Source organism: Erythrolamprus reginae, chromosome 8 (assembly GCF_031021105.1).
Source record: "Erythrolamprus reginae isolate rEryReg1 chromosome 8, rEryReg1.hap1, whole genome shotgun sequence".
NCBI classification, from domain to species: Eukaryota; Metazoa; Chordata; class Lepidosauria; order Squamata; family Dipsadidae; genus Erythrolamprus; species Erythrolamprus reginae.
The window spans coordinates 45,770,753-45,789,576 of NC_091957.1; the positions used below are offsets into that span (position 1 = coordinate 45,770,753).

Sequence of the window (18,824 nt, forward strand, 5' to 3'; positions counted from 1 at the left end):
GTCTGTTGACACCCATCCAGGCCCCAACAGCCTCCAGGCACAGGCACATCACTTCCACTGCTTCGTTGACTGGATAATAATAATAATAATAATAATAATAATAATAATAATAATAATAATAATAATAATAATAGAAGAAGAACCTTACCGGATGATGCCGTCCAAAGTGGCATTTTTTAATTTTTTTTTTTTTTAACCCAGGTCAATCCTTCAGCTCGGCTAGCGAAATGATATAGAGAGGCTCTCCAGGCTGGGTGGGAGCAACCTCAGGTTGACTGTCAAAGTGAAAAAGAGGAAAGATTTTGTTCTTCAAGCACAGGCCCATCTGGCAGATCTCCTGGCGAACTTCCTTCTGCCAGTATCCATAGATGAGGGGGTTCGCGAGAGAGTTGCATACGCCCAACACCCAGAGGTAGCGCTCTAGCAGGTGATGGAGGTAACAGCGCCGGCAGGCAATCTGGACGATGCTCACCACGAAGAAAGGCGACCAGAAGAAAGCAAAACAACCAACCAGGATGGTCACCGTACGCAACGCTTTGGTATCGCTGGAAGGCTGAGAGGTCAGGCAGGCGGCCGGCAGGGTAGCGGGTTCAAGTTCTCGGATGTGCTGGATGTGCAGAGAAGCGATCTTGAGCAAGCGGCAGTGGAAATAGAGGAAGACAAAGAAAACCGGGAAAAAACTGACACAGAAGACCACCAGGGTGTACGTGGGCTGAAACACGCCGAAGAAGGTACATAGACCTTTGTAGTTCTCCACTTGGAAGCAGTGGACCAACACAGGGAGAAAACCGATCAAGCAAGCCAGAAGCCAAGGGCCCCCAATGCAAATCCCGACGACCGGGCCACACATGATCTTCAAGTAGCGGAAAGGATGCGTAATAGCCAAGTACCGGTCGAAGGCGACCAAAATCACTGTGAAGATGGAGGCAGCGGAGGGGCAGGTAATGGAAGCCATCTGCAAGACGCAATACCGTTGAGGGGTCTGGTACTCAGGTCCCGACAGTTCTTCGTTTACCAGACCCGTGATGGTGAAACCTACCAAGTAGTCGGAGACGGCGAGGTTCAAAACAAAGCACAGGCCAGGGCAGTGGTTCTTCCAGACCAGCCTCACTAGTGCAATAGCCACAACACAATTGACCAGCATAATGAGCGAAGACAGCAAAGCAAGGATGACGCCAAAGGTAACGTTTCCCATATTGATCGTTCCTTTTCTGGAGCAAGGTGAGCGTAGAGTCCTTTAAAAATTGGTCTAAATGCAGACCCTTCTTGAAGTGTCTTTCAAGGAGGTTCTCCAGGCTGAGTAGCCAGCTGGTAAAAGTTCAGAACCCAAGAGGTGAAAGGCCAGGTGCACCCTTAGCCAATCTAACCTTCTCCCTTCTGCAGTCTTTGGCTGAGCACATAAGTATATTGATATATTGCTTTGCATAGAGTCCCACCCCTTGTTTCCAGACGACGTGAAAAGAAGCCACTTCCTGCATTTGACTCTTCGGGAATATTTGAAAAACGATATTTGGCCTCTACAGATGTGTAGATGTCTAAAATCATAAATGATTTCATTATGTTCCTAACCCAATAAATGAATTCCGTGGAGTCAACGCAGCAAACAAACCCTTGTTCTCAAAGGAACCCAGATAAAAAGAAGGCGCCATAGTATAAGAATCTGTCTCCTCTTTTTTTGGGGAGCACTACCTAGAGGAGGTGTGTATCTAATGACTCTCTGATTCATATTCTCATTTTTTTAGAAATAATAATAATAAACAATGTCGTTTGGCGGGACCCAGGGGAAGAGCCTTCTCTGTGGCGGCCCCGACCGTTTGGAACCAACTCCCCCCAGATATCAGAGTTGCCTCCACCCTCCTAGCCTTTCGTAAGCTCCTTAAAACCCACCTCTGTCGTCAGGCATGGGGGAATTGATACTTTCCCTCCCCCTAGGCTTATAAAATTTATGCATGGTATGCTAGTATGTATGATTGGTTTCTAAATTGGGGTTTTAAATTAACTTAAATATTAGATTTGTTTACATTGTATTATTATTGCTGTGAGCCGCCCCGAGTCTGCGGAGAGGGGCGGCATACAAATCTGATTAATAAATAAATAAATAATGTATTAGATTTGTATGCCACCCCTCTCCGGAGATTCGGGGCGGCATACAAATGGCAAGTTCCAAAAAGAATTATAGCATCTTCAATAATCTACCTTTATGTTTTCCTTTCAGTGTTATTGATCGACCCGCTCCAGTCAAATTTAATGCTTATTGGGTGTAAATACAGAATTTGTTTGTTACCTCATGACAGCATGTTCATTAAGGTGACAGGACAGTGACTTGTCCTAAATGATCAACAACAACAACAACAACAATAATAATAACAACAACAACAGCAACACTTTATAAGGCCTTGGTAAGGCCACACTTGGAATACAGTAAGCCCTCACCTATCACTGGTGTTACGTTCCAGACCCGGCCGCGATAGGTGAAATCCGCGATGGGGAATTTATCGACTGATAGTACTTATTTAAGTATTTATATTGTAATTGTTTGGTAAGTTTTCATTGTTTAAAGTGTTTATAAACCCTTCCCACACAGTATTTATTTTAGATACAGATATTTAGATATTTAAATACAGTACAGTATTTACAATTTTAAAATTTTTTTTTTTGAAAAACTTGCCGATCGAGTTCCGCAGGCTGTTTAAATCTGCCGATAGACTTCCTCAGGAACCCGCGAACCAGCGAAGATCCGCGAATGATTTTTCTCATTAATATTTCTTGAAAACCCGCGATGAAGTGAAGCCGCAGTAGGTGAAGCGCGATATAGCGAGGGACAACTGTACTGCTTTCAATTTTGGTTGCCACGATGCAAAAGGATGTTGAGATTCTAGAAAGAGTGAGACCACATTTGGAGTACTGTGTTTAGTTTTGGAGACCTCACCTACAAAAAGATATTGACAAAACTGAACGGGTCCAAAGACGGGCTACAAGAATGGTGGAAGGTCTTAAGCATAAAACCTATCAGGAAAGACTTCATGAACTCAATCTGTATAGTCTGGATGACAGAAGGAAAAGGGGGGACATGATCAAAACATTTAAATATGTTAAAGGGTTAAATAAGGTCCAGGAGGGAAGTGTTTTTAATAGGAAAGTGAACACAAGAACAAGGGGACACAATCTGAAGTTAGTTGGGGGAAAGATCAAAGGCAACATGAGAAAATATTATTTTACTGAAAGAGTAGTAGATCCTTGGAACAAACTTCCAGCAGACGTGGTTGGTAAATCCACAGTAATTGAATTTAAACATGCCTGGGATAAACATAGATCCATCCTAAGATAAAATACAGGAAATAGTATAAGGGCAGACTAGATGGACCATGAGGTCTTTTTCTGCCGTCAGTCTTCTATGTTTCTATGTTTCTAAAGCACCTTTGTCCTGCAGAGGCTAGACAGTCAGTTATCTGAAATGCTACAGAACAGGTTCTCCTGCTTGAGCAAAGGGATGGACTAGAAGACCTTCAAAGTCCCTTCCAGCTCTAGTCTAATGTAGCATTATTCTGTCATCTGCACCTCTATAACTAACTGGTTTGGTTCTGCAACCCAACAAGAACTGTTTCAACCCTTATCCTCAAAATGTCGCTATAGAGCCCTACACACCAAGACAACTAGACACAAGAACAGTTCCCCCCCCCGAACGCCCTCACTCTGCTAAACAAATAATTTCCTCACCACTGTCAAACTGTTTACTAAGTCTGCACTACTATTACTACTATTTTTTTCTCATTATTCCTATCACCCATTTACTCCCATTTATGACTGTAAGTTGTTGCTTGTATCCTTCAGATTTCTATTAATATGGATTGTTTCCTGATTGCTTATTTGACCCCTATGACAATCATTAAGTGTTTTACCTCAAGATTCTTGACAAATGTACCTTTTCTTTTATGCACACTGAGAGCATATGCACCAATGACAAATTCCTTGTGTGTCCAATCACACTGGGCCAATAAAGAATTCTATCTTCTACCTTCATTTCTCCCTCCCTTCAAACCATGTCAAACCTTTCTCTTAAAACTACATTGCCCACAATTCCCGAGACAAAACGTCAAGGCGGATTCTCGGCTTGGCCAATCAGCGAGCGCCGAGCAGATCCTTCCGACGCTTCCATCCTCTGGTCACCCTCTGGGCCACGCCCCTAGAGACCGTCCCGCCAATGGGGACGCGCGGAAACTGCTTTGGAGGCGGGGCTGAGGAATGCCGGGCGAGGCCCGGCCGGCGGGGCGGGAGATGCGGAGAAGCTGCCGGCGAAGACCCCGATGTCTCTTGGGAGCTGCGGGCGGAAGCCAGTGGGGCTGGTCGGCGGACGCGTGGGAAGGCAAGGTGAGGTGGGTGGAAGGCAAGGGAGGCCACCTTCCTCAGACCCTCCAATGGCTCGGAGCAGCCGCCGGGCCTTCCAAGTGCCCCGGGGACTACAATTCCCATGGTCCTCAGCCCTCCCGGCAGATCCGGCCTTGCCTGCTGGGAATTAAAGGAGATGCCAGCTGTGTCCCCCCAATTGCATCTTTCGTCTGGCTGGGAAGCATGGGTTTTATAGTCCTGGTGCATCCAGAAGGCTTGTCCAGGTGTAATCCGGCTGTGGCTTTCTGCATAGCATCCTTTGCCTGCTTCACTGGGTCTGCATAGTTAACCTCCAGCGCATGGGGAGGGATGCTGCAATTTTGGCACTTAATTTTTTTTTAAAGCCAAGATAATGATTTAATTTATTTAATTTATAAATAAACTCCTTCCGGACTCTGGGTGGTGTACAACAGTTTAAAACAACATAATAACAATTTAAAGCTCTCCGAAAATAAATCATTTATATCCTTTTAACCGGAGCTAGATGGTATAGCGCAGTGTTTCCCAACCTTGGAAACTTGAAGATATCTGGACTTCAACTCCCAGAATTCCCCTGCCAGCATTCTGGAAGGCCAGGAGGGTGGGAACAGTGTGGATCTCTGGGGATCTTAGTTGGTTCCAGAGATGACAAGATGAGATGGACAGATCCGAATTCAGATCCTGGGAAAGTCCGTAGCTGGCTTGAACCAAGATTTACCTTCTCTGTTAGACTAGCTAGAGAGACTGTTTCCTCTAAAAAGTTGGGAATTGGGCAGCCCAGGAGGTTATGATGTATTATTATTATTATTGTTGTTGTTGTTGGTTGCATGGTCAACCAGATGTTCCGATGGAATTCGTCATTTCCGTCCATCTCTCAAAGCCTTCCCAAGTTTGGCCCTGGGATTTGGAGAAAGATTTTAACAGAAAGTTGCAATTTAGCATCCCAGCAGAGATTTATTTTATTTATTTTATTTATTCGATTTTTATGCCGCCCTTCTCCTTAGACTCAGGGCGGCTTACAACATGTTAGCAATAGCACTTTTTAACAGAGCCAGCATATTACTCCCACAATCCGGGTCCTCAATTTATCCACCTTGGAAGGATGGAAGGCTGGGTCAACCATGAGCCGGTGATTTAGAGCATTAACAGAGTTGGAAGGGATCTTGTAGGTCATCTAGTTCAACCCCCCACCCAAGCAAGAGACCTTACACCATTTCTGACAGATGGCAATCCAGTCTCATCTTCAAAGCCTCCAGTAATGAACCTCCCAGACAAGATGTTCTACTGGCTGATTTCTCTCACGATCAGAAAAGTTTTCCTTGTTTCTAGATTAAATTTCTCCTTGTTCAATTTCTAACCAATATTCCATGTCTGGCCTTCGTGTGCTTTGGAAAATAGCTTGACCCTTGAACACTCAAAGAACACATCCTAGATCTGAATGAATGAAATATCCTCATGGGATACTTTGTTCTGTACAAAGTTGAATGTGCTGACAACAAAATGAAATTGATTGTCAATCAGTGTTGCTTCTTAAGTGGACAGTTTGGTTTCACAGAAGTTTGATTTACTTGAAGTTATATTCTGTTGTTTAAGTGTTCCCTTTATTTTTTTGAGCAGTATATTTTATCTTCATATATTTGTGGAATAGATACATGGCCAATTTGTGGAGTTCCTGCTGGATTAATTTATCAATCTTGTGCAAAGGGTTAGGGTAAAGATTATGTTGCTAAAGTCCTTTCTGTATATGAACATCCAATTTCCTTATGGTGCCTTCAGAAGGGCTTTATCTCATCCAGCTAGTTATTGATTGTTGTTGTGAGTGGTCCTCGACCAACTCTGGCAATGATAGTGCAAGATCTTAGCACTATGCTACTACATTCTGAGCAAGTAAAGTTTCCAAAAAACGTTCATATGGAGCAGGTTGCAGCAATTTTATGTAGATATAATCTGACCAGAATGTCAGATTTGATATCTTGATCCTTTTTACTGATAAAGTTTTAAGAATGCAGGATAAAACTCTAAACAGCATGCATAGTGTGAATGCTGAAACTTTGATATTCTTGGCATGAGAATTGGATAGTTACACCTGTTCCTATTTCAATATGCGAAGAGAGAATGGCATCTCTTTGAAATCAGACTCCGAGGACGGGGAAGACTTTAATATTAAATATGCTGGCCTTAATCTTTGAACTCATTATCAGTATTAGGATATACAAACATTATCAGTAGGATATACAAACATTTTGATATAAGCCCAGAGTTACCCTATGGTAAAATGGATGGCCAATAAATTTTACAAGTAAATAAGCCTGGAACTTAGGTTAATACAATGGACAGTTGATGAGGGTTTATGATCCTTCCTCCCTTCCTTCCTTCCTTCCTTCCTTCCTTCCTTCCTTCCTTCCTTCTTTCCTTCTTTCCTTCCTTCCTTTTTCTTTCTTTCTTTCTATGTTTCTTTCTTTTTATGTTCCTTCCTTCTTTCCTTCCTCCCTTCTTTCCTTCCTTCCTTCCTTCCTTCTTTCCTTCCTTCTTTCCTTCCTCCCTTCTTTCCTTCCTTCCTTCTCCTTCCTTCTTCCCTTCCCTTCCCTTCCTTCCTTCCCTTCTTTCCTTCCTTCTCCTCCCTTCCTCCCTTCCTTCCTTAACATATAGAGACTGTTCAACACAGTGTAGTAAATGCTTCCTGTCCTTTTAATAAGCTACCCCAAATTCTCCATAATGATAGCATTTTATTTTTAACAATTTAACAATTTATTTTTAAAGAGCAACTGTCATCTATCCAGCAGGAGCTCTTCCCCTGACCCACTGTTGACTCACCGACAGTCCCAATATTGCAGAATATATAGCCTATATCAGTGTTTCCCAACCTTGGCAACTCAAAGATATCTGGACTTCAACTTCATTTGCTGGCTGGGGAATTCTGAGAGTTGAAGTCCAAATATCTTCAAGTTGCCAAGGATGGGAAACACTGGCCTATATAACCAAGTTCCATTTCATGGTGAATAAACTAAATTATTAATATATCATATTCATGTATAACAGAAAACTATACCTACATTGATTTTTTGTTACTCCAAAAGCATCTTATTAAAAGAAATTTGATAAAAAAAATGTTTTTAAAAGTTAAATTAAAAAAACCCCAATTTATATTTTAAAAATCCGTGTTTTTTTTTAAATCAATGATTTTTATCCACCTTGAGCCAGATACATTTTTTGGTACTTTGCATTGTGGATGTTGGTAGGAAAAGGCTGGGGGAGGTCCGAACCCTAATTTTGAGTGCTGAATTTGCAAATGTAAATTTGGTAGGATTGAACGTTGAATTTCAGACTGTCAAACTAGGGCTTAGCTTGTCTTTTAAGATGACTGTTTGCGATATCTCTTACACGAGATCGGGGCTGGCCAGCTGCGTCCACTCTTTCAGTAATTTGAGACCCGAAATCAAATCCTTTGCAGATTCACAGATAAGCATGCTGTTAATTGCTTCGCCACCTGCTCCTCCGCAGTAGACCAGGACTCAGTCTGCAAAGTATCACGGATTGGAAAATGACAAGGACAGGTGTAGAACTGGGCGGCAGCCTCCTGCTCTTTAGCATCCTTGATGTTCCCAGTTGGCTGCTATTGCTGCGGCTTTATTGACGTTAATCTCTCCTCTTGTTACTCTTATTCCTGGCACTTGGGGTTTTTTTTTTTTTAGAGAGCCTTGATGTGGCACCCAAGGGTTTAAAGCGTGAGCCCCTCCTGGGCAACATTTGTGTGTTGTTGAATATATCACAAACGATTCACCGGGACTGAAGGGTTCGCTCGGCCCCATGTTTGTGTTGCAGTTCACAGGTAAGGTTGTGAATTCTGAAAGAGCTGAGATGGACCCAGGAAGTCTTTCTCCCTAAGAGGTTGGGTTTTCAGCAATATATTTAGGTCAGGTAAAAATCAGACCCAGATTAAGAACAGGGAAAGACCATCCCCGTCCCGCAGTAACATACAAACTCATCAAGGGATGGGAAGGGAGAGAGTGGCTGTGGCAAAGATATTCCTGGAGTCGTCTGTAATATGGAAAATGATTTAGCTTTACTAGATAAATGGTCAAAGCAATGGAAACTGCAGTTTAATGTTTCCAAATGTAAAATAATGCACTTGGGGAAAAGGAATCCTCAATCTGAGTATTGTATTGGCAGTTCTGTGTTAGCAAAAACTTCAGAAGAGAAGGATTTAGGGGTAGTGATTTCTGACAGTCTCAAAATGGGTGAATAGTGTGGTCAGGCGGTAAGGAAAGCGAGTAGGATGCTTGGCTGCATAGCTAGAGGTATAACAAGCAGGAAGAGGGAGATTGTGATCCCGCTTTATAGAGCGCTGGTGAGACCCCATTTGGAATCCTGCGTTCAGTTCTGGAGATCTCACCTACAAAAAGATATTGACAAAATTGAACGGGTCCAAAGACGGGCTACAAAAATGGTGGAAGGTCTTAAGCATAAAACGTATCAGGAAAGACTTCATGAACTCAATCTGGAGGACAGAAGGGAAAGGGGGGACATGATTGAAACATTTTAATATGTTAAAGAGTTAAATAAGGTTCAGGAGGGAAGTGTTTTTAATAGGAAAGTGAACCCAGGAATAAGGGGGCACAATCTGAGGTTAGTTGGGGAAAAGATCAGAAGCAACATGAGAAAATATTATTTGACTGAAAGAGTAGTAGATGCTTGGAACAAACTTCCAGCAGACGTGGTTGGTAAATCCACAGGAACTGAATTTAAACAAGCCTGGGATAAACATAGATCCATCCTAAGATAAAATACAGGAAATAGTATAAGGGCAGACTAGATGGACCAGGAGGTCTTTTTCTGCCCTCAATCTTCAGTTTCTAACAGCCAGTCTGCCGTTGAGTGTAACACGTAGTCTTTGATCCCTGAATTTTTGCATGAATTACTATTGAAAGGTGACATTGTTAAATTAAATCTGCACTCGGTTAAGTTGGTAATTACACTGAGTTCCATCTTAAATAAGAATGTTCTTAACTTTATTATTATTGTTGTTGTTGTTGTCATCGGCTTTTGCATTTCTTGATTCTTTGTACCTTAAGATATGTATCAGCCAGGGATTTAAAATCCCTTTTATCTCTTTCTCGGCACTGATTGATGTTGAACAGAAGATACAAGATTGTGGCTTGAAGCACAAGGAGTTGTAAGAAGTAGGCAGTATAGGGATTTTAAACTTTGAATAATTATTGAATTGCAGGAAAAAGACGAATCCGATTTTTATAGCGCTTGGGGAAATTGGTACAAATGCAGTGGTACCTCAAGATACGAACCCCTCGTCTTACGAACAACTCGTGATACGAACCCGGGGTTCAGAAAAATTTTGCCTCTTCTTACGAACTTTTTTCGAGTTACGAACCGGCGTTCGGAGACTGCTGGGAAGCCGCGCGGCTGTTTTAAAAGGTGACAGCCGGGCGGCGGGGCTTCCCAGAAGCCTCCCGAACGCCGGTTCGTAACTCGAACAAAGTTCGTAAGAAGAGGCAAAATTTTGCTGAACCCCGGGTTCGGTTCGGGAGGTTGCTGGGAAGCCCCCCAGGCCGGCTGCGACCTTTTAAAACAGCCGCGCTGCTTCCCAGCTGTCTCCTGAAGCCGAACGCTAAAGCCGAACTTCCGCGTTCGGCTTCGGGAGACAGCTGGGAAGCGGCGCGGCTGTTTTAAAAGGTCGCAGCCGGCCTGGGGGACTTCCCAGCACCCCCCCGAACCCTGAACCCGGGTTCGGGGGGGTGCTGGCAAGCCCCTCAGGCCGGCTGTCACCTTTTAAAACAGCCGCGCGGCTTCCCAGCAGTCGCCGAAAGCTGGTTTTTTGCGGGGGTTTTTTTGGTTGCACGGATTAATTGACTTTACATTGTTTCTTATGGGAAACAATGTTTCGTCTTACGAACCTTTCGTCTTACGAACCTCCTCCTTGCACCAATTAAGTTCGTATCATGAGGTATTACTGTGTTTGGATCAGAAAAAATATCTACAAAGGTTAAAAGACGCAAAACTAACAGTACCCTAGCGCAGAAGATATGAGAAATAAACAGACCATGCCACTAACCGATAGAAATATTTTCAATACAACTTACACAGAAACTAACAAATACCATATTAATAACCAGAAGATCACACAACAACACACATCACCTCTGCATATACTGTATCTATATGTATATATGACTCTAAACAAAGGTACCTTACTGTACAGTAACTATTTATTTGCAAACTAACAATTCACTAATTGTATAAATATATTAAGAAACAGTTCACTTAAATACGCAAGTCAACGAAAATAGTTGACCAATAGGATTTCTTTCTCTTTCTTTCTCTTTTTTTACCTTTTCCTCTTTTCTTTCTTTTCTTTCGTTTTTCTTTACCATGCATAAATTTAGTCTAGGCTTAAGTGATAAGATAACTGGGCAATTAAATGAGAACAAATTATAATAAATATACTTAATTGATTTAGAATGTATATAGAAAAAAGAACGGTAAACTGTTGAAATGTAAGGCTAAGAACTTCAACCAATGTTAAGCATGTTTGTTAATTTTGTCTATTTTAATTGTTTAAATAAAGTCTTTCTTTTAAAAAATTAAAAATTAAAACTTTGAATTTTGAACTATTGAGAAATAAAAACTGTAAAGAGCTCGGCTTTTTAAAAATCACTCTTATTGAAAACAAAGTTCTATATTTTCTGCAGTAGACCATGGAAATGCTCTGTGTATGATGAGATAAATGGTATATCTTTTATAAGATCTGTTTTCTACAAGTTATATCTCGGTAGAAGATATAAAGTTATCTTACAGGGATCCGTAATTTGAAGGTTGGTTCCATTCTTCACAAACTTGTTTTATGGATATTTATTTATTTATTTTATTTTTATTTATTTATTTATTTAGTTAGTTAGTTAGTTAGTCCAATACACAATACATATTGAAGAGAATAGACATGATTATATATAAAGAGAAGATATAAAAACAGAAGAGAAGATATATGAGGTAAGAAAAGATATATGATATATGAGATAAGGAGAGACAATTGGACAGGGGACGAAAGGCAGACTAGTGCACTTATGTACGCCGCTTACTGACCTCTTAGGAACCTGGAGAGGTCAATCGTTGATAGTCTAAGGGAGAACTGTTGGGGGTTAGGTGTTGACACTACTGAGTCCGATAATGAGTTCCACGCTTCGACAACTCGATTGCTAAAGTCATATTTTTTACAGTCAAGCTTGGAGCGATTAATATTAAGTTTGAATTTGTTGCATGCTCTTGTGTTGTTGCGGTTGAAGCTGAAGTAGTCATTGACAGGCAGGACGTTGCAGCATATGATTTTGTGGGCAATACTTAGATTGTGTTTTAGGCGTCGTAGTTCTAAGCTTTCTAGACCTAGGATTGATAGTCTGCTTTCTGTTTCGAGTGGAGGAGTGAAGGGTTCTTCTGGTGAAGTATCTTTGGACATTTTCTAGGGTGTTGATGTCCGAGATGTGGTATAGGTTCCAGAAAGATGAACTGTATTCAAGGATTGGTCTGGCAAAAGTTTTGTAGGCTCTGGTGAGTAGTGTGAGATTGCCAGAGCAGAAGCTGCGTAGGATCAGGTTAACAACTCTAGAAGCCTTTTTGGCGATATTGTTGCAGTGGGCTTTAGCACTTAAGTCATTCGATATTAGTATTCCAAGGTCTTTTACTGAGTGGGAGTTGGCTGTGAGATTTTGTTTATTCGGTTTATATATGAGGTTTGGATTCTTTTTGCCGATGTGGAGGGTAGAGCATTTGTTGGTTGATATTTGGAGTTGCCAGGTGTTAGACCAATCTGAGACAAAGTCGATTGATATGATAGGATTTTTTTTTCTCCCTCTCTGTGAAAATCTTTGCTGAGTGTTTTGATGGCAGGTGATAAATCCTGCACATTTACGGATTCTAAAGTATGTATTAAGATCTCCTAAGGGTGGGTGTTTTTTTTAGTTAGCTTCTACAGATTCAATCTAAGCCATATGTACTTTGATTAATTTAAAGTGTAATACCAGTTGCTGTGGTTGGTAAATTCTGGCTTCTGGCTTAATTATGAGTAATTTTTTTTTTGTTAAGAACTTTTTGAAAATGGTGAAATGTCTTGTTCTGATGCACTCAATGTCCGGGGTGGGTGGGTGGGTGGGGGAGAGGATTTTGATAAATACTAAAAGAGTAAGACTTTTTAACAGAAATTGCAATAAGTAATGTTCTACTTCATAAGGTTCTATCCAGTAAAATACAAATCTCCCTAAATTTACTTCCACTTATCGCAAGTAGGTGATATCCATCTTAGCTGTTGGCCAAGGAAAGGTTTTTTAAAAGCCATGAAGGTGATATGACAAATGTTCATTGCTGAAAATATTTTTAGAAGCATCAAGTTATTCCGACTTGTCATTCATCACTGGTTATATTTTTCCTTTAGGGAGTATCAAATTTAGCTGTCAAAAAAATTAATGAATTAGAGGCAGATGCCTAGTTGCATTACCGTGTTGTCATTTAATGTACAGTCTTGCCTGCTAATTTGTGTTAAGATTGCAATTCTCAGAATGCCTGGAAAGCACAACAACCAGATGATCCAAGAAAAAAATCTTTTCCAGTTGGCTTTTACAGGGGTGTGTGTGGGAATCTTAAATGCAATTCATCCTTCCACCTCTCCCAATTTTTAAACATTCTAGCTCAAGGAGAAAGAATTCTGTGTTCATTTACTAAACCAGTAAATGCCGTATGACTTTTTACTAGTTCTAAAACAGTTGTGTGACTAACATTTCAGTTGAAAGGTTGATGTGTACATTTAAGTCAAATTGTACTTTTCCCAGTATGAATGGTCTGTATCTACCGTAATTAAGAGCTGTGGCAAGAATGGTGCAAAACCAAGTTAACAACTGTGTTATTTAGCAATGGAAATTTTTGCTCTCAGTGTACATAAAAGAAAATACAGTGATACCTCGTCTTACAAACCCCTCGTCATACAAACTTTTCGAGATACAAACCTGGGGTTTAAGATTTTTTTGCCTCTTCTTCCAAACTGTTTTCACCTTACAAACCCAAGCCGCTGCCACTGGGATGCCCCGCCTTCAGACTTCTGTTGCCAGCGAAGCGCCCGTTTTTGCACTGCTAGGATTTCCCTGAGGCTCCCCTCCATGGGAAACACAACCTCCGGACTTCCGTGTTTTTGCAATGCTGCAGGGGAATCCCAGCAGCGCAAAAACGGGCGCTTCGCTGGCAACAGAAATCCGGAGGTGGGGTTTCCCAGCGAGGGGAGCCTCAGCGAAATCGCAGGATCACAAAAACACGGAAGTCCAGAGATGGGGTTTCCCATGGAGGGGAGCCTCAGGGGAATCCCAGCAGCACAAAAACGGGCGCTTCGGCTGGCAAAAGGGGTGAGTTTTGGGCTTGCACGCATTCATCGCTTTTCCATTGATTCCTATGGGAAACATTGTTTCGTCTTACAAACCTTTCACCTTACAACCTCGTCCCGGAACCAATTAAGTTCGTAAGACCAGGTATCACTGTATAGATTTGTCAAGAATCATGTGGTACAGCCCTTAATGATTGTCATAGGGGTCAAATAAACAATGAAGAAACAATCAATATTAATAAAAATATTAAGGATGCAAGCAGCAAGTTACAGTCATACCGTCCTAAGTGCGAGGAAATGGGTGATAGAAATGATGAGAAAAAACTAGTAGTAATAGTAGTGCAGACTTAGTAAATAGTTTGACAGTGTTGGCCTTTGTTTAGCAGAGTGATGGCGTTCGGGAAAAAACTGTTCTTGTGTCTAGTTGTCTTGGTGTGCAGTACTCTGTCGCATCATTTTGAGGGTTGGAGTTTGTTCTGTCGGGCTCTCTGGTAGATTCCTCCCAAAAATTCACAAGTACAAATTTCAGACACACACACGTTTGAAAATTCAAAACAGTGTTCTTTATAATGAAAAGTCAATTAAACTAAGCCCTCTTTTGGTATAGCAAAGAGCACTCGTCTCCAAACAAACTGGTAATTTGTACAAGTCCCTTATCAGTTCTGTGATACTTAGCTTGCAGCTGTGAGGCAATTCACAGTCCTTCTTCTTTCATAAAGTGAAACACATTTTGCTCTGGTTTAGTTTCAAAGCGGGGAAAAATCAACACCCAAAAGGTCAAAGTCAGCAAAGCAGGCACGAAACACAACAATCAGATAATCCTCCACAATGGCCAAACCCACAGGCTGCTATTTATAGCAGCCTCACTAATGACCACAGCCCCACCCAACCACAGGTGGCCTCATTTTCTTTGATAAAAATCTCTCAGTTGTTGTTGCCTATGCATCGCTCTCTGCATGCGTGGCTGTATCATTAACCCTTGTTCTAAATCCAAGGAGGAGCTAGATAATTGATCTCCTTCTGAGCTGTCTGCCACACTCTCCTCCACCCTGTCACTCATGACTTCTTGGTCAGAGGAGCCTTCATCAGCAGATTCCACCGGGGGGGCAAAACAGGCCTGCAGCATGTGCATGTCTCCCCCACATCCACAGTCCTTAGGGCAGAAGCTGGGCCAGAGCTAACCACAACAGAGTTTAAACAGTTTATGTCCAGGATGCAGGGGGCAGTAAATATTTTCGCAGCCCTCTTTTTGACTGATGGGTCACAGCTCCAGTTGTGGGCAATGTTGGCTACAAGTGGGTCATTCATTCTAACCCCCTCACTTCTTTGCAAGAGGAGAAAGAATTCCTCCCTTGTGATTCCATACGGAAAGCGGAGGCTCCATTATTACAGTCCAATGTTTATCATTCTGAAGTGCCTAAGGCTCTCCAACCATTCCAGGCATGTTCCGAGGTCCGATGCTGCTTCTCTCTACGAGGGCTTTCGGGATTAGCGTGGTGTGAACTGACACCATCCCGTAAAGATTCTGTCAGCAAGAGGCAGGTTTGGTTGGAGATGGGACTTGACAGCAGGAGTTCATTTCAGTAGATCCCAGGAAGTAATCCTGAATGCTCATTTATCCAGACACCTCCTATGGCATTAGTGGTCTCCGAGGTATGGGCTTCCATCAAGGAAGCGTTCCTGTAGCTTTCAAAGCTTTGCAGGGTTGTCCAGGTCAAAATGGGTGAGCAGTGTGGTCGGGCAGTAGGAAAAGCAAGTAGGATGCTTGGCTGCATAGCTAGAGGTATTACAAGCAGGAAGAGGGAGATTGTGATCCCGCTATATAGAGCGCTGGTGAGACCACATTTGGAATACTGTGTTCAGTTCTGGAGACCTCACCTACAAAAAGATGTTGACAAAATTGAACGGGTCCAAATACGGGCTACAAGAATGGTGGAAGGTCTTAAGCATAAAATGTATTGGGAAAGACTTAATGAACTCAATCTGTGTAATCTGGAGGACAGAAGGAAAAGGGGGGACATGATCGAAACATTTAAATATGTTAAAGGGTTCAATAAGGTTCAGGAGGGAAGTGTTTTTAATAGGAAAGTGAACACAAGAACAAGGGGACACAATCTGAAGTTAGTTGGGGGAAAGATCAAAAGCAACGTGAGAAAATATTATTTCGCTGAAAGAGTAGTAGATGCTTGGAACAAACTTCCAGCAGATCTGGTTGGTAAATCCACAGTAACTGAATTTAAACATGCCTGGGATAAACATACATCCATTGTAAGATAAAATACAGGAAATAGCATAAGGGGAGACTAGATGGATCATGAGGTCTTTTTCTGCCGTCAGTCTTCTATGTTTCTATGTCCCTTAGGTTGTACCTTGTTCCAAAGGGACAAGTTCCAAAAGGTATTGTGATTCATGCAAGACAAAAGTAGACTCCGTTTTCTTTTTTATTACAGTAATCCCTCGCTATTTCACGGTTCATCTTTTGCGGATTCGCTACTTCATGGGTTTTCCAAGGGGGCTTAAATCCATTAAAAATTTAAATCCATTAAACATTCATAAAATTCTTCTGCAGTACTACTGTACTCTATTAAAGAAACTGGTAGGATATCACATTATAGAATGACTGTTAAATGCAAAGGGTGGGTTTTAAAAGTCCAAATATTCATTAAATACATTAAAAAATATATTTCCTCTACTTCACGGAAATTCATTTTTCACGGGTAGTCTAGGGCAGTGTTTCCCAACCTTGGCAACTTGAAGATATTTGGACTTCAACTCCCAGAATTCCTCAGCCAGCAAATGCTGGCTGGGGAATTCTGGGAGTTGAAGTCCAGATGTCTTCAAGTTGCCAAGGTTGGGAAACACTGGTCTAGAGGTTGGGTTAGGGTAAAATGATGTATCGACATTTCCTTTCCATTTTTTCATCGAATATATCTAATAAAAATGTTTCCGGTTTTTTATTTATTTTAGGTTGTGTTATTTCTTCTAACCACTTATGAATTTTGTTCCAATTTTTTCCCCCTGTGACTTTCTATTGACTTTATTTACCTTTTAAAGTAAGAAAGGCAAGTGGACAGAGAAACGGGGGGACACCAAGATAGAGGTTGTGACGGGGAGGGCACATTACTATCATAAGGCAACTCATGCTAAAAGTACTGACACTGAATTCTTTGGGGCACCAAATGAAACCTTAATACACCCAGATTTTTAAGTCCTTTTTAGGAGTTCAATATTTTCTGTTTCTCAAAATTATCCTGCCTGCTTTGATTGCATTGTTTTTAATCTTAGCTGCCCTGGGTTAGAATTCTTTAGACGCTTTTGAATATTTTAATCGTTCTGTCTTGGCGACCTGGAAAATATTGCTAAGCCCATTTTCCATCTCTCTCTTAGGGCTAAACCAGCTGCCCTCTGACCTTGGTAGCAGCCTCCCCTTGCCACCGGACAACAGGACAGGATTTGCTGAAAATGAAGGGAAGACAAGCCAGAAGCGGAAGAGAATTAACCTATTGCCAGGTAAGCTGGTAAATTGGGCTGCCTGTTTGGAGAATATAAGAAATGAACTGAGCTTGTTCCTTGGAGGCATTTGATAATGAATTAGAGAGATCTAAAGAACACAACCAATACTGTTATCAAAATTGGCGTGGGGGAAATCTTGGTATGTCTAGCTTATCCGATGCCTGAATTGTGAGATTTCTATCAGTGGTTCTCAACCTGGGGGTTGTTGTGGTTAGCTCTGGCCCAGCTCCTGCCCCAAGGAATGTGCAGGTGGATGTGGGGGAAACATCCACATGTCGCAGGCCTGTTTTGCTCCCAATGAAATCTGCCGACGAAGCCTCCTCTGACCAAGGAAGCATGAGTGACAGGGAAAAGGGGAGTTTGGCAGACAGCCCAGGAGGCGATCAATCATCTGTATCATCCTTGGATTCTGAACAAGAATTAATGACACATGCACGCATGCATAGAGTGATGCATAGGAGACAACAACTGAAGGATTATTACAAGAGAAAATGAGGCCACCTGTGGTTGGGTGGGGCTGCTGTAATTAGTGCTACAGATAAAAGTGCATCCTGGTGTTTTAGCCTCATGGCAGTTTATCTGATTCATTGTTTCGTCAAGATCGTGGTTTTGGTGCTGTTCAAGATTGTGTGTGTACTCTCTGGACTTAAGAATTGGACTCAATTTCCCAGTTATTGGGTGAGCAATTGGATTGCATTTCACCTGTGCCTTGTGTGTACCAGAAAATCCCTTTGACATTTAAAAAGGGAGCTGTTTCTGTTTTCTCTTCAACCAAGATGAGAACCGTCCTAAGAATAAGGGGAAGAAACGGAAAGATATTTCCATCACGACAGCAATAATTCTATAATGTTTATGTTTATAGACCTTTATTACAGTTAAAGACCTCAATACAATAATAATTAAAAAAAACAACCAGAACATCCAAGAACGGTTTCAGATTCTTAGAATCTAGACATTTTAGTACCTCTTTGATCCTAGTAGCAGATTCTTGGGTGATAAATGTAGTCCTTGACTTACAGCAGTTCGTTGACCATCCAAAGTTGGTCATCACCCAAATCAACAAAGACATGTTAGGTGTTGAGGTTCTTGGACATCTGGAGACAAATGACTTACAGAATTCATGACTTTTGGCTGACCAACCAAAAGTGACCCATTGTAAATATATAAACATAGAAACATAGAAGTCTGACGGCAGAAAAAGACCTCATGGTCCATCTAGTCTGCCCTTATACTGTTTTCTGTATTTTATCTTAGGATGGATATATGTTTATCCCAGGCATGTTTAAATTCAGTTACTGTGGATTTATCTACCATGTCTGCTGGAAGTTTGTTCCAAGGATCTACTACTCTTTCAGTAAAATAATATTTTCTCATGTTGCTTTTGATCTTTCCCCCAACTAACTTCAGATTGTGTCCCCTTGTTCTTGTGTTCACTTTTCTATTAAAAACACTTCCCTCCTGGACCTTATTTAACCCTTTAACATATTTAAATGTTTCGATCACGTCCCCCCTTTTTTTCCTGTCCTCCAGACTATACAGATTGAGTTCATGAAGTCTTTCCTGATACATTTTA

At 41.5% G+C, this 18,824-nt stretch overlaps 2 protein-coding genes across 4 annotated transcripts in view; one reads left to right on the forward strand and one right to left on the reverse strand.

Moving 5' to 3' along the window:
* Nucleotides 1-202: 202 nt before the first annotated feature.
* Nucleotides 203-1,195, reverse strand: GPR119 (G protein-coupled receptor 119). Its single transcript, XM_070759423.1, has one exon. It carries the CDS (start codon nt 1,193-1,195, stop codon nt 203-205), a length of 993 nt encoding a protein of 330 aa, XP_070615524.1.
* A 3,042-nt stretch (nt 1,196-4,237) lies between these two features.
* Nucleotides 4,238-18,824, forward strand: part of ENOX2 (ecto-NOX disulfide-thiol exchanger 2) — a 53,426-nt gene continuing 38,839 nt past the window's right edge. For 2 of the 3 annotated variants that reach the window (XM_070758322.1, XM_070758323.1), the window contains exons 1-2: nt 4,245-4,368; nt 17,126-17,248. In XM_070758322.1, the coding sequence (XP_070614423.1) occupies nt 4,305-4,368; nt 17,126-17,248 (187 nt within the window). In that variant the 5' untranslated portion in view covers nt 4,245-4,304. Of the gene's footprint in view, nt 4,369-17,125; nt 17,249-18,824 lie in introns of all 3 variants that reach the window. The other variant, XM_070758321.1, reaches the window with a different exon arrangement.

Bases quoted from the DNA above. Each gene is read 5' to 3' on its own strand.
- GPR119 (XM_070759423.1), bottom strand. From the start codon at position 1,195: ATGGGAAACGTTACCTTTGGCGTCATCCTTGCTTTGCTGTCTTCGCTC.